At 64.9% G+C, this 12,747-nt stretch overlaps 4 protein-coding genes across 4 annotated transcripts in view; all 4 read right to left on the bottom strand.

The window, feature by feature from the left end:
* Positions 1-1,062: 1,062 nt before the first annotated feature.
* On the bottom strand, positions 1,063-1,293 carry EMIHUDRAFT_48884 (hypothetical protein; the record flags this gene model as incomplete). Its single annotated transcript, XM_005782919.1, has 1 exon — positions 1,063-1,293. A coding segment is annotated over one exon (231 nt), but the record flags the coding sequence as incomplete, so codon positions are not given.
* Positions 1,294-3,255: 1,962 nt separating this feature from the next.
* On the bottom strand, positions 3,256-4,137 carry EMIHUDRAFT_232712 (hypothetical protein; the record flags this gene model as incomplete). The annotated part of the gene is made up of 1 exon (XM_005782918.1): positions 3,256-4,137. The coding sequence occupies one exon, from the start codon at positions 4,135-4,137 to the stop codon at positions 3,256-3,258; it is 882 nt and encodes a 293-aa protein (XP_005782975.1).
* A 4,450-nt stretch (positions 4,138-8,587) lies between these two features.
* On the bottom strand, positions 8,588-9,123 carry EMIHUDRAFT_232708 (hypothetical protein; the record flags this gene model as incomplete). The annotated part of the gene is made up of 3 exons (XM_005782917.1): positions 8,588-8,620; positions 8,754-9,017; positions 9,088-9,123. The coding sequence occupies 3 exons, from the start codon at positions 9,121-9,123 to the stop codon at positions 8,588-8,590; spliced, it is 333 nt and encodes a 110-aa protein (XP_005782974.1).
* A 2,057-nt stretch (positions 9,124-11,180) lies between these two features.
* EMIHUDRAFT_468351 (hypothetical protein) overlaps positions 11,181-12,747 on the bottom strand; it is a gene marked incomplete at its 5' end in the record, with an annotated part of 4,360 nt that continues 2,793 nt past the window's right edge. The window contains 2 exons of the mRNA XM_005782916.1: positions 11,181-11,539; positions 12,151-12,464. Coding sequence (XP_005782973.1) covers positions 12,438-12,464 — 27 coding nt within the window. The 3' untranslated portion in view covers positions 11,181-11,539; positions 12,151-12,437. The remainder of the gene's footprint in view (positions 11,540-12,150; positions 12,465-12,747) is intronic.

The following is a 12,747-nucleotide window of genomic DNA, read 5'->3' as shown; positions in this document are numbered from 1 at the left end:
TGGGGGGGGTTGAGAAGGGAGAGGACGGCGGGGGGTTGGAGGGAGAGGGCGGGAGCGGGGAAGAGCGAGAGAGAGCGGGCGCGGGCGCCACCTTGCCGCCCCCCTCCTTGATGCGGAGCGGCACAGGGCCGCGCCCGCGGATGCCCTGCCACCAGCTGCCCGCCTGGAGAGAGTGGCGAGGGCGAAGAGTTCAGCGGACGGGCGGTGAGCTCAGCCTCGTGTACCCCCCCACCCCTGTGTGCACACCCCTCCGTCTCATGGGTTCCACTCCCCCTGGCGTAGCCGCAGAGCTTCTTTAGCGGGAGTGTGGCGGGAGCGGGGGGGCTTGTTCTCCGCATCTACAGCTGCCAACCTTCTCTGCGGGTGCGAGGAGGTCGTGCGCCTGAGCACACCACGGGGGGGCGGGGGTGTCGGGGAGTGAGACACCTCCTGCCGTGCATACTCGGTGGAGACAAGGGCTAGCACGACAACGGAGCACAGCTGCAGCCCGTGAACCGTGAACCGATAGTGCGTATGAGCTCACTAACTCGAGCTCGCACTAGAGGCTGTCCTCGCATTCGCCTTCCTGGTACCCAGCGCTGACTTCTGACTGCCGTCGCTGTCTCTCTCCCTTCTCGACTGTCTGTGCTCGTGCGTCTTGGGTCCGGGGCTGTGTTTTTGTGTGGGCCGTGAACCGGAGAGACGCGGGTGGCGAACTCGGGAGAGAGAGGGACGGGTGTCGGCATCTGCAGCGGCACGCGCCTCGGCGCCGTAGATCTCGAGGAAGGAGGCCGCCACCTTGTACGAGCAGCTCGGGTCCAGCCTCGACCCCGCCGCCGCCTCTCCCCCCGCGCGCAGTGCGTCGAGGGCGCCTGCGGACACGACGCGGACACGTCGCGGAGACGTCGCGGCGCGGGCAAGCGGCGGGCAAGCGGCGGGCACGACGGCGGGCACGACGGCGGGCGTGCGGCGGCGCCGGCGCGCGTGCGCGCGACGAGGCGCGCGGTGGGGAGGCCGGACTGGAGGCGTCTCGGAGGTGTCTCGGAGGTGTCTCGGAGGTGTCTCGGAGCTGTCGCGCGCGCCAAAGATGGAGCAGAGCGCGCGCGGAAGCACGCCGCGCTGCTCGGGGGCGGCGCCGCCCTGCACGGTGTACGTCTTGCCCGCGTTGGTGATGCCGTACGCAAAGGTGAGCGTGTCGCGCCCCTCCAGCAGCGCCTGCACCTGCGGCCGCATCACCGCCTCGTACACCTCTGGCTGCGACGCGTCCGGGCCAAAGACGCCGTCAAAGGAGAAGGAGTGCTCCTCGATGGTGCCGTAGCCCTGCGCCGACGGCTTGTTGAGCGAGATGGTGCAGTCCGTCTCCGTCGTCGCGATCGTCGCGCGCGCCTCCTTCCCGCTCAGCGGCCGCAGCCGCACGAAGGCCTGCATCCGCTCGGGCGCAGCGCTCGTCGAGGTGCTGAGGCCGTCGCTGTCAGAGAAGCTGAGCTTCCTGCGCGGGCGGGGCGGGCGGAGCGGTCGGGCCCGGGCGGCGGCGACGGGGTGAGGCGGCCGAGGCGCGGCGCCTCCGCGGCATCTCGCTGTCCGGAGGCTGGAGCTCTGCCATCGTGGTTCGTCCGTCTCTCGATCGGGCTCGCCGCAAATCCTGCGGGGTGGAAGGAGAGGGCGAGTCGGCGGTGGAACGGCAGCAGGGGAGGCGCGGCGGCGGCGGCGGTGGTGTGTGGGCCCTGGGCAGCCAGTTGAACGAGCGCCAGGAAGAAAAGGACGTGGGCTGACTGGCAAGAGGGGTGTGTGTGTGTGTGAGTGTGTGTGTGTGTGTCAAGAATACTCACTCACACACACGCACGCGATTCCACAAGAAAGAGACAAACCACCGTGAGTGTTAGAGTTGTTTGGTATTGAACGAACGATCTTACCCCGCGCCTGTAACCTCTGTCTGTTTAAGGTATTGCTAAAAATCTCTCAAGAGACCAGGCGCGACTCAAGGCGCCGGGGCGGTTCGAAGGATTTAAAAGGTTGGCACAAGAAAAAGCACACGCCAAGCATGATGACCTCCGCCTTCTAGGTGACCCCCCTCTGTGCTCTGAGTGAGGACAGGAGAGAGAGAGCTTTTGTGGTGTTGGTGTACGCAATAACGGGACAGGGTAGTCGTTCTCTCTAGCTCCCCTTCGAGCTCTTAGCATGAGCTGCGCCCTGTGTCCGACCCCTTTTGTTTGCGCAGCAACACCTTAAACTTTCAGGCCCTCCAAATTCGGGTCGGAGCGTAGCGGAGTGGGCCCCGAGTTTGAAAAGGGCGACGGACGCTTGCGTCCTAGCCTCCAACAACGCCTCCCCGGCGCAGAGAGAGGGGCCCCCGCGTGGCCGCGTCGCCGGCTTCACCGACGAGACGAAGCTCGCGGACCAACGATGTACGAGGCGAGCCTGCTCGGTGCGCCCGCTCGGCCCGACACGAGCAAGTGGAAGCTGGCCGCCGCCTTTCGGCGCCGGCCTCACCGCCCTCCTCGGCCGCCTTGAAAGAACCTTATAGACGAGGCCCACTGCTCGACCGCTCCCGCCGGCACTTTTGCTGCCTGCGGCGTTGCTCGGGGCTACGGCCCGGGCTTTGGCGCGTGCGTCTCCAGCTTCGGCTTCCAGCTCATCGCTCTCATCCTGGGCGTCGTCTCGCTGGCCGTGGCGAAACCCGCGGCCTCGCCCGCGGCGGGAGCGCCCGAGATCGCGATCGCGTGAAGTAGCGGAATCGATCGGGAACGGGGCGCCACGCGCGCGCGCCGTCTTCCGCGCGCACGCGTCGCGACCCCCACGACCCGCTTTACGCGGCTTCGTGCACGAGCAACTTAGGCCGAACGAAGAGAAGCCAGAGGTTCCCTGCACGTCACCGCATGGTCGACCACGCCCCGCGGTTTTGCGTCCCTAGATGGAGCACGAGCCATGTCGCATGTGCATGATCGTGCATGTCCCATGTCGGGCGCAGCTGCAATGTGCAGCGCGTATTAGCCTTATTAAGGGGATTGTTGTAATCTGTACGTCTCTCTCAATCTGTATAGAGCCGTACTGTGTAATCTCAAACTTTCGGTACTAAGAGACTTGTTGCAAAAAGTCTGTGGTGCAAAACTCACCAAAAACCGCGCGAAAAATGCTGTCAAGGCCAGCTCGGCACTATCTACTCAAAAAAAGTGACGTAGAGCACCAAGGGCGCGGACTGGCGCAGACTAGCACACACACCGGCACACCATCATGTCCAGTCCCCTACCACGCCACCCCAGCCCTCTCCCTCACCTTTCAACCTACAGAGAGACTCGAGAGAGAATCGTCGGAGAGCAGGCGCATATGGAACAGAAACAGGTTGACCACGCCGAGGTGGAGCTCGATGGCGGCGACAACACAGTCGTCGTAGCCAAGCCGGTGGCAGATCATGGAGGTGTCGTAGACTACGTAGAGCGAGAAGAGGAGGGCACCGAGCAGGGAGAAGGCGGTGGAGGCAAAGGGGAGGCCGAGGGCGGCGTTGATCGTTGCCCACGCGAGGAGGAGGAGGAGCGATGAGAGCAAGAAGCCGCCAAGAAAGTTGAATCTTATGCGCGACTGCATCGTGAAGGCGGTGAGGCCGACGAAGAGGGCGGCGGTCAGCGTGAAGGTCTGGTTCACCACCTCGGGCCTCTCAATGCCGAGCGCAACGCAGACGAAACTGACGGTGAAGCCCTCGACGAGCGTAAAGCCGGCCAGCAAAAGGTAGTTGTGCGGGTATGTATTCTTGAAGCCGTCCAGGCAGCAGGTCAGCAAGAGCGACACGGCAAAAGCTGGCATCAACAACGGCACGAACGGTTCGATGGCAACACTCGTGCAGGTAAGATGTCCTGGCCACAAGATGTGTGGGCTGCAGGATCGGTCCTCCCATACGCCGGAAACTGCCGTGGCCGCCACGCGCGCCATACCATCCCTCATCATAGCGTGCATCACCGCTGTCGTGAATAGCACTTGTGCGCACACTATACCGTACACCTTGCGCAAGAAGCCGTTGCGCGTCGCCGCATCGTGTGGCCCGCTGTAGTACAGCTCTGGCGGCGTCCAGTGATGTGAGCTCTGCCGTCTGATCGTGTAAGAGCGGATGCGAGCCAGCTGTGGCTTGGCCGGAGCCTTGTCGTCAATGTTGATCGATGTGAGCATCTTGCTCCCCTCTGGGGTCGCTCGATGCACTTCTTTTTTCAGTGTATGTAGCTCTTACGTACATTCCCGTAGGAGACTCTGCTGACAGGGTTTGCGATGAGGAGCGACCCGAAGGGTTTCTCGGAGGTTAGTGCACCACTAACCGCCGAAGCGCAAGAACTCTACGACGGATCGGGCTCATACTAGCACCCCACCTCGCGAGCCGACGTTCTGGCTCAGCGAGGCTGCTGCGGAGCACTCGCGGACCGGTTCTTCTGGTCCAGCGAGGCCGCTGCGGGGCACCCGGCGGCTCGGGTCACTTCTCATCGCAAACTCGGTCGAGCAGGAGGTAAGGTGTGTGCGCGTTTTTCGGAAACGAGAATGTTTTACCCTTTTCGCTTTCTCTCACGGCGATCACCCGAGGGAGGGGTGTCCGTGCGCGTGCTTGTGCGTTTGCGTGCGTGCGTGCGTGCGTGGTGTGTGTGTGTGTGTGTGTGTGTGTGTGTGTGTGTGTGTGTGTGTGTGAGAGAGAGAGATTTTTAGCAATACCAAACAACTCTAACACTCACACGTAATTTGGGGCCTGGAGCCCTGTTCACGCGCGCGCGAGACGTGCAGACAGGGTTGCCAGGTGAGAGCGAATGGCGCGGTTCACGCCTCGCACAACAGAGAGAGAGATGCGCTCTGCATGGTGGGACATAAAAGAGAGCGAGTACTTGGGCGAGTAGGCCGTGCGGTCAACGCTGCCGCGCGCGACTTTGCGCGCGAGGCGGCGCACGTTGAGGTGATCCGCTTCGACGTCCTCGTTCCGGGTGAGAATGGGTAGCGCGAATCCGCCAGGATTCTCGCCAGCTCTGCTGAGGGGTGGTGCTGGGCTTCGTGCGGCGCTCGCCCTCATCCCGTGAGCAGCCGTGGGCGGATCGAGCGCCATGGGGCCTACTGTTCACGCCCTCACACAGGCCAAAGTTGGACCCGCGCGAGATCGCCCCCTCGCGCCGTCTGTCGGGCCCGAGCTGTATGTCTGTGCCAGAGGCCTCTCCCGCCCATCGATCGCCTCTGGGCTGACTCGTGCGAGCGGTTCTCCGTGTATCGATGGTGGCCAGTAGCCGGCACTGGTTTGCCGGATGCTGCAGCACACGATAGCTGTGACGCGACAGATACCCCTCGGTGCTGCTGAGCGGGTCCCCGACGCGTGCGCGTGGACGGAATTCGACCCGCGAGGAACCTCTCGAGCCGTTGGTAGCGCTCCACCTCCGACCGGACACGTCATCTGGCCCTGCGCTGAGGCTGCTGCGCACGCATACCGCCAGGGTGCTCACCACGCAGATGCCAGAGATGCGCCGATTGCGGCTGCCTCGCTTGCACACGTGTCCACAGACCTCTCCGGTTGACCACTCGGAGATCGGCAAGGCGCGAATTCGCATTTCGGTTCTTCCTCAGAGACAGAAGGCCCACTCGGCATGCTGCGAGGCAACGCCATCATGTGGCATAAAAGTGCATTCCCTGCCACAGAGAGCCACTCGGTGCAGCCGCGCAGCGGGCTCGTGGCATCACCCGATCCATGTAGAGTGCACGAGGTGCTCGGCGACGGGTGCAGCCCTGATGCGAGTCGTGCTGGCATGCTTACGCTGTGCGCCAAAGGCTCGCCACCGCCAGGGTCACAAACCTGATCCGCAACGCGATTGTGGCCCTGGTAGGGTGGCTTCCTCGATGGCTTGTGACCACGGCGAGCGAACATGTAGCCAGCCCGACGCTGACTTGGCTCACGGGACCGACAAAGCAGCTATCGCGCAGCCGCCCGTCGCTGCACGTACGTAGACACTAAACACTGGATACGTCCAACGGCGTCCAACTTGGTAAAATTCGGTCCAGCTGATTAACCCTGGTAGGTGGACAAAAGTATGCGTTTTTCGGCCTAACAGCATATTTTCAAGTTTAAGAAATATTCAGGTGTTTTAGAAGAACGTGGGCCGGCACCCAAAGGTGCCAAACTGTACACAAACCCGGCAGACGGTGCGTCGGGTGGGGCTTCAACGGTCTCGGCGGGGCATCATTTCCATGGCCAGCGAGGCCAAGAAGGCTGCCTGGCGCAGGTACGAGCAGAAGAAGCGTCTGCCGCGCAAAGACGATCGCGAGCGCGGCAAACGCGACCGCACTCGCGATCAGCAGGCCCGGCGCGCGCGCAAAAAGGCGGCCGCCATCGCCGAGCGGGCACAAGAGGCAGCGGCTGCTGCTGCAACGACGCCGGCCTCTGACTCGGCGGCCACCGCGCTCGACGTCCCGGACGCAGCGCTCGAGATGGGCGTCGAGCAGCACAAGCAGCGTGGCATTGCAGGCGCTGCGGCGCACGAGGAGCCCCTCTCGGCCGGCAAGGAGGCTGCGCTGCTCGAGGAGATCCGGCAGCTCCGAGCGCAGCTCGCGGCGGCGGCGCCCGCGAAAGGGCTGCCTCGGCCGGCGCCTTCGCGCGGCGCGATGGCTGCCGCCGCTGCAGGCGCCGGCCCCGCCGTAGCCGCCCGAGCACGCGGTGCCGCACCTCTCGGCCCGCCACCCTCCCGTGCGCCGCGCCTTGCGGGTGCCGCCTGCGCGAGCCGCCCGCGCGCCGCCTGCGCGCTTGTCTTGCCGTTGTGTGAGATTCGCGACGGCCGCCGGCCGAGCGAAGTGTTTGGCGAGGACGCCACGGTCACGGTGCTCGCCGCGCGCGCCGCAGCCGCGTAGGCACGTAATGTTTATTTTGATACGCGATACACACCACCGCCACGCGATCTCGCTCCGCCCCGGAGTCGTGGTTTATGTGCGAGTCGTGGTGGTGTGCGAGGGTTATCCGTACTCTGATCAACACCCAGCGCGGCGGCGTCTCTCTCTCCTCCTCTCTCGCTCGCGGCAACAAGAGTCGCCATCTCTTTTGCGTCCCGCTCAAAGATCCCGGCACTATACACCATCTCGTCCATCGGAGACCATGCAGCGCTCCTTTGAGTTCTGTTCACAGGCGCGCTCTGATCGTCGTCGACCCGTCGTGCGCCCGCCAATGTGCGTACTCGCGCAAGCACAAGTTATAGCAATACCCTACGACCCACAACGGGAGGGTCGTGGAGCGGGTGACCCAGCCTCTGGTGCGTAGAGTGTTGAGCGACATCTTGTAGTGCGTCTTCGACTACTTCGACTTGCGGTAGAGGCACTCGATGTACCACCGGCCCGTGGTGTTGTTCTTCCTCACCGTCGGCGTGCAGCCGACGGTGGTCCACGCGCCAGAGGCAGAAGAGGGCGGGTTGGTCATTGTCGCCGTCTGTCCCGCGCGGAAGGGGTTGAATTCAATTGGGATTTGCACGAGTCGACGCGGCGTCGCGACGTGAAGAAGTGCGTGGCATGTGCGTGTACGAGACGGTAGGGCTGAATGGCTCGGCTCGCGTCGCTCTTCCAGCCGCAGCCCTGGATTCTGGCCGGACGCCGAAGCGGCGCGCGCAACGGCCGGCGCGGCTTGGGAAGGAGGGAGCGCGCCGACCTATTCAGCCCCTCTAGGGGACTGAGGCCACCACTAGCCTCCTCGCCAACCGACGCTCCGCTAGCGTGTCGAGCGAACCTCAAGCGACTTCGGATGGCTAAGTGGGGCTGGGCGCCAACCTGTGTGCTCGCTATTCATCCGTGGATCTGGCCCAGCGCCGACGAGTAAGACTCAGCCCCGCACGCACCCCTCACCAAATGCCGCCTCAGAGCGCCAGCCACCTCTTACGCGCGGCCCGCCGGCGCCCTCTCGCGGCAAAAGGGTCGAGCGAGCGGGCAGTCGCGATGTCTGCGCACCCGCGTGCCGATGGGCGGCACACGCAGCCGAGAGAGGCCCTTTCACGCCGCCAGTAGCGGTCCTCGCTCCTCACCCCACCAAATGCCGCCTCCAGAGCGCCAGCCGCCTCTTATGACAGTACACACGGCCGGCGCCCTCTCGCAGCAAAAGGGTCGAGCGAGCGGGCAGAGCGGTGTCTGCGCACCCGCGTGCCGATGGGCGGCGCACGCAGCCGAGAGAGGCCCTTTCACGCCGCCAGTAGCGGTCCTCGCTCCTCACCCCACCAAATGCCGCCTCCAGAGCGCCAGCCGCCTCTTACGACTGTACACACGGCCGGCGCCCTCTCGCGGCAAAAGGGTCGAGCGAGCGGGGCAGAGTCGCGGTGTCTGCGCACCCGCGTGCCGATGGGCGGCGCACGCAGCCGAGAGAGGCCCTTTCACGCCGCCAGTAGCGGTCCTAGCTCCTCACCCCACCAAATGTCGCCTCCAGAGCGCCAGCCGCCTCTTACGACTGTACACACGGCCGGCGCCCTCTCGCGGCAAAAGGGTCGAGCGAGCGGGGCACAAGGGCCCGTTTTGCAGGACCTGAGTCGCGCGAGGGTTGCCCGCCCCCTTGCCCCACCATCTTGTGTGTGTGGAGAAGCTTACCTTGCCTTTCATGCGTATATGCAACATTTGCCTCCGCACCCTGAGCTCTCTACATGAACGCGAACTGCCCAAATGAGCGCTCCTGCCCATCGCGTCGGGGTACGTAGGGCGAAGCCACAGTTTCCGGCACAGCGTCCGGCGTTATCCACCTACGACACCCGAGACTGGTCAGTGGTGCAATGAGAGCGTGACAGGAGGCACAGCAGGCGCAGCACCTGCGACAGATGCTCTGCAACATCCGGCAGCGAGGGGAAGCTGCCGCGAGGGCTGGTGGGGCCCCACCCCGCCACGAACCACTGCGGGGCGAAGCGCACACTGCCGGCGGCCACGGTGTCCCGCGTCGTCGTTGAGATTGAGCGCCATCGCGAGAGGCACCACTCGGGCATCTGCTTGTAGATCAGTTCTTTGATTTTGGGCGGCAGCGCGACGAACTCCGAGTGCGACCGCACAGACAGCTGCGCCATTTCTCCGCCGGAAGCCTGCATTGTGGCGTCGGGCTCGCCGGAGCGCGGCCTGCGGACACGTGGCACGACAAACGCAGATACCGACAGCAAAGCGAGCCAGCCCGTACTGGTCGGGGCCCATGGCAGTTGACTCTCAGCCCGAAAGCGCCAAACTCGGGTGTACAAGTTTGCAGGGCGGACACTCGTACTCGTAGCTCGCGGTTTTAGACAGAATATTTCTTAAACTTGAAAATATGCTGTTGCCTCCCCTCCCTAACATTAGCCGGCCAAAATGTGCTCCTACCGGCTACTATTAGGGAGGGGGGGGCGGTCGGGTGTCAGACCTAGCGCTAGGCGTGCGAGGCTGACGTATTTTGGACAATCCACCTACCAGGGTTAAACTGGAGGGCATTGGGCTCCGAGCGGGCACTCACTTCGAGGCTCGCACCTTTGAGGGTGCCCTTTCGGTCATCACGAACTCCAACGGCAGGAGGTACCCGTACATCTTTGTGGACGAGGCATTGCTCGAGGCGTCCCTCTTCTCTCGCTCGTGCTCGAGAGATCGGCATCTGAACCCGAAGAGTCGGTGTCCAGCAAGTGGATGTCGAGTCGTACGCGGTCCCGCGGTTTGGTCGCGGGTGATAGGATGCCCGCGACACCGCGGGCCTCCTTATCCGAGGCTGACATATTTGTAGAGCGTATTCAAAGTACGAAGGCACAATTATGTACCGGTGGGGAAGTGGCGCAATTATGCACCGAGTTGTGACACCACAACAAAGAGGTCGACTGTCTCGCAGCGCGTGCCGCCCAGCGAAAGCAGTCAGAGACTATGACGTGCCAAACTTGCACAGTTGGGGAGTTGTGACGTGCCACTGTTTGGGTGTGGGAATACAGGGATATGGGAATACGGTGGACTATTTATCACTCTGGGGTGGGGAGGGGAGAATACTAGGTGAAGCTTCTCGATACAGGTCAGGCTACTGGTCCTCGTGAGAGTCCTCGTGCCTCACCTCCTGCGACAAAAATTGACCATTCCCCCGGGGAGGGGGCGCGGCCCTGAGTAGTAGCTGGAGAATGTGGCACTGCGTAGTAGCTGTGGTTGATCTGGGAGCACCTCGCAGTCTCATGTCAGGCGACGTCGCTTGCTTGGCTGGGAGTCGCAGGGGCTGGAGGAGTCGAGACCGGACGGAGCGGCGAGCGGCGGAGCCGATGGCGAGGAGCTCGAGCGAGAACGGAGTGGAGCGGAGGCAGCGTCCGGCGCGGTGAGCGACGTTGCAGCGGCAGCGGAGATGGCCGCGATACCAGCCTCGGGTGGCGGGTCGCGTGAATCAGCAAGCTGGCAAGTAGACGGCGCGACGGACGGAGCGGCGAGCGGCGAAGCCGATGGCGAGGCGACGGACGGAGAGGCAAGCGACGGAGCGGATGGCGAGAGGAGTGACGCCGCGGGGTTGTCGCGGTCGCTGCTGCGGTGGACGATAGGCGAGGGAGGCCGGCTACTGCCACGCGACGACGGCGAGTAGGAAGGGCTCGACGGCGGCGAGTAGGCAGGGCTCCAGGTGGATACCGTGCCGCGAGGTTCAGGCTCAGGGCCCTGTTGCCATCCGCTCCGGTACTCGAAGACGGCGGTTCCACCCAAAGCGGAGTCCAGGAGGAGCCATGCCACAAAAGCGCTGTCGGCGAGAAACTCGCTGGCCGGAACCCAGTATGGCAGCGGGAACGGGAGGCGGAACCGAGGGGGGGCGAGGGCTGGGCTGCAACGTCATCTGAACTCGGGCGGAGCCCACCGTCGCGCGAGTAGGCTCGTCCGGCGAGATGTTCCTGAGCTCTGGCACCAAAGAGCAAAGGTGCTCGTACAGTTCCCCAGTGGTGGTGTAGAGCGCGCACAAATCGCACACGGACAGTGCTCACGAGGGCGATGCTCCCAAGTTTCGCTGCGGTTACAAGGACCGCCGAAGTTGCAAGTAAAAGGGGGACCGTGAGTTGAGGAAATCGAGGGACGCGACCCACCTCGCCACAGACGGTCCCGCGCCTCGCCGCTATGACGGCGGCACGGCCGCAGCTCGTGTGCGTGCCGCCGTCTTTGTCCGGAGTGAAAAGTCCAACGCACTCGTCGGTGCGGCGTTACGGTGGCGGCACAGTGTGAGACCATGGGTGTGAGGTAAAACCACGCTACCAGCGCTTGGTCACATCGGCCCCGAGGTCAGATCCTTCTACTCTGTTGATGACAAGACTTGTCTACTGGCTGGAGCCGAGCAGGATGATATAGCTCGCTCATGGTATCTCATTCTCGCGACAGCCTGCGTTTTCGACAAACACTGTACGCGCACGCCCACTCTCGTGGGGGCCGAGACAGAACCATGCAGCCGGTACGAAGGTCGTACAAAAAGTAGGGTGCACCGAGCCTCCCCGCGACCCGAGCCGGAGCCTCAAAAGACGTAGACGGCGCGGGGCTCGCGCCCCTCGCCGCCGCCCGTGAAGGCGCAGCCGTCCGCCGCCGCGGCGTCTTCGGACGCGTCCATCGCGTCTCCGACGCCGCCAAAGTACCGGTCGAGCAGCGCCTATGGGTTCGGTACCGTGGGGGTAGGGGATGGGTTAAAACACCCGCCAAAGTACCGGTCGAGCAGCGCCGCCGCGCGTCGACCCACCGCCGGGTTTGGGTGCTGCTGCAGCTCCTCGAGCTTCTCGACGCCAAACGCCTGCAGCGGAGCGGAGCACGGAGGAGCAGAGGTGAGCCGAGGTGGGCTTAGGTAAGCCGAGGTGAGCCGAGGTGAGCCGAGAGGAAACGAGGGGAGCCGAGAGGAGCCGAGAGGAGCCGAGAGGAGCCGAGAGGAGCCGAGAGGAGCCGAGAGGGGCCGAGAGGGGCCGAGCGGAGCCGAGAGCAGCCGAGAGGGGCCGAGAGCAGCCGAGAGGAGCCGAGAGCGGCCGAGAGGAGCCGAGAGCAGCCGAGAGCAGCCGAGAGGGGCCGAGAGGAGCCGAGAGGAGCCGAGAGGAGCCGAGAGGAGCCGAGAGGAGCCGAGAGGAGCCGAGAGGAGCCGAGAGGAGCCGAGAGGAGCCGAGAGGAGCCGAGAGGAGCCGAGAGGGGCCGAGAGGAGCCGAGCGGAGCCGAGCGGAGCCGAGAGGGGCCGACGAGCGCCTCGGCGAACGGGAGCGTGAACGGGTTGTTGCACACGCCGCCCCGCGAGCCCCGCGCGAGCTGCTCGCCGGCGGCCAGCACACCACCGCTCGCGTGGAGGGCAACGCGCAGCACGTCGGCGTCGTGCACGTCAAGCAGCGCCACCAGCGGCGCGACCGCGCCGTGCTCGTACACCAGCGACGCGGCCCACCCTGCCGTCGACGGGCGCGGGTCCGCCTGGAAGGCTTGCAGCACGTTGGCAACCACGCCGAGCGCCTGCCGCTTGACGCCGAACTCGTCGACGGTCAGCCGCTGCACCACCAGCGACACGAGCGGCGTGCCCATCAGCCACTCGATGCGAGACGGGGCGCCTAAGCTCTCGCGCAACCTCGCCGTCACCTGTGCGCGCCCTCTCGTGCATCTCAGCGCCTCCATGCGCCCCCCCACGGCGCGCCCGTCGCGAGCGAGGCGACGGCGCCGCACGCCTCCCCGCGCGTGGCCGCGTTCGGGCCCTCGAGCAGCGGAGGCAGCAGCCGCGCCAGACCGCTGTCGAGGACGGCGCGCACCGACTCGCACGAGCCGGACAGGAGCGCCGCGAGCGCGCGCAGCGCGAGCGCCTCCGCCTCCGCGCCTCCGTACTCGAGGCAGTGCGCG

This window comes from Emiliania huxleyi, assembly GCF_000372725.1.
Source record: "Emiliania huxleyi CCMP1516 chromosome Unknown EMIHUscaffold_184, whole genome shotgun sequence".
Lineage (NCBI taxonomy): Eukaryota > Haptophyta > Isochrysidales > Noelaerhabdaceae > Emiliania > Emiliania huxleyi.
Note: the sequence above shows the minus strand (reverse complement) of the source record. Positions and strands in the feature narration are given on the sequence as shown.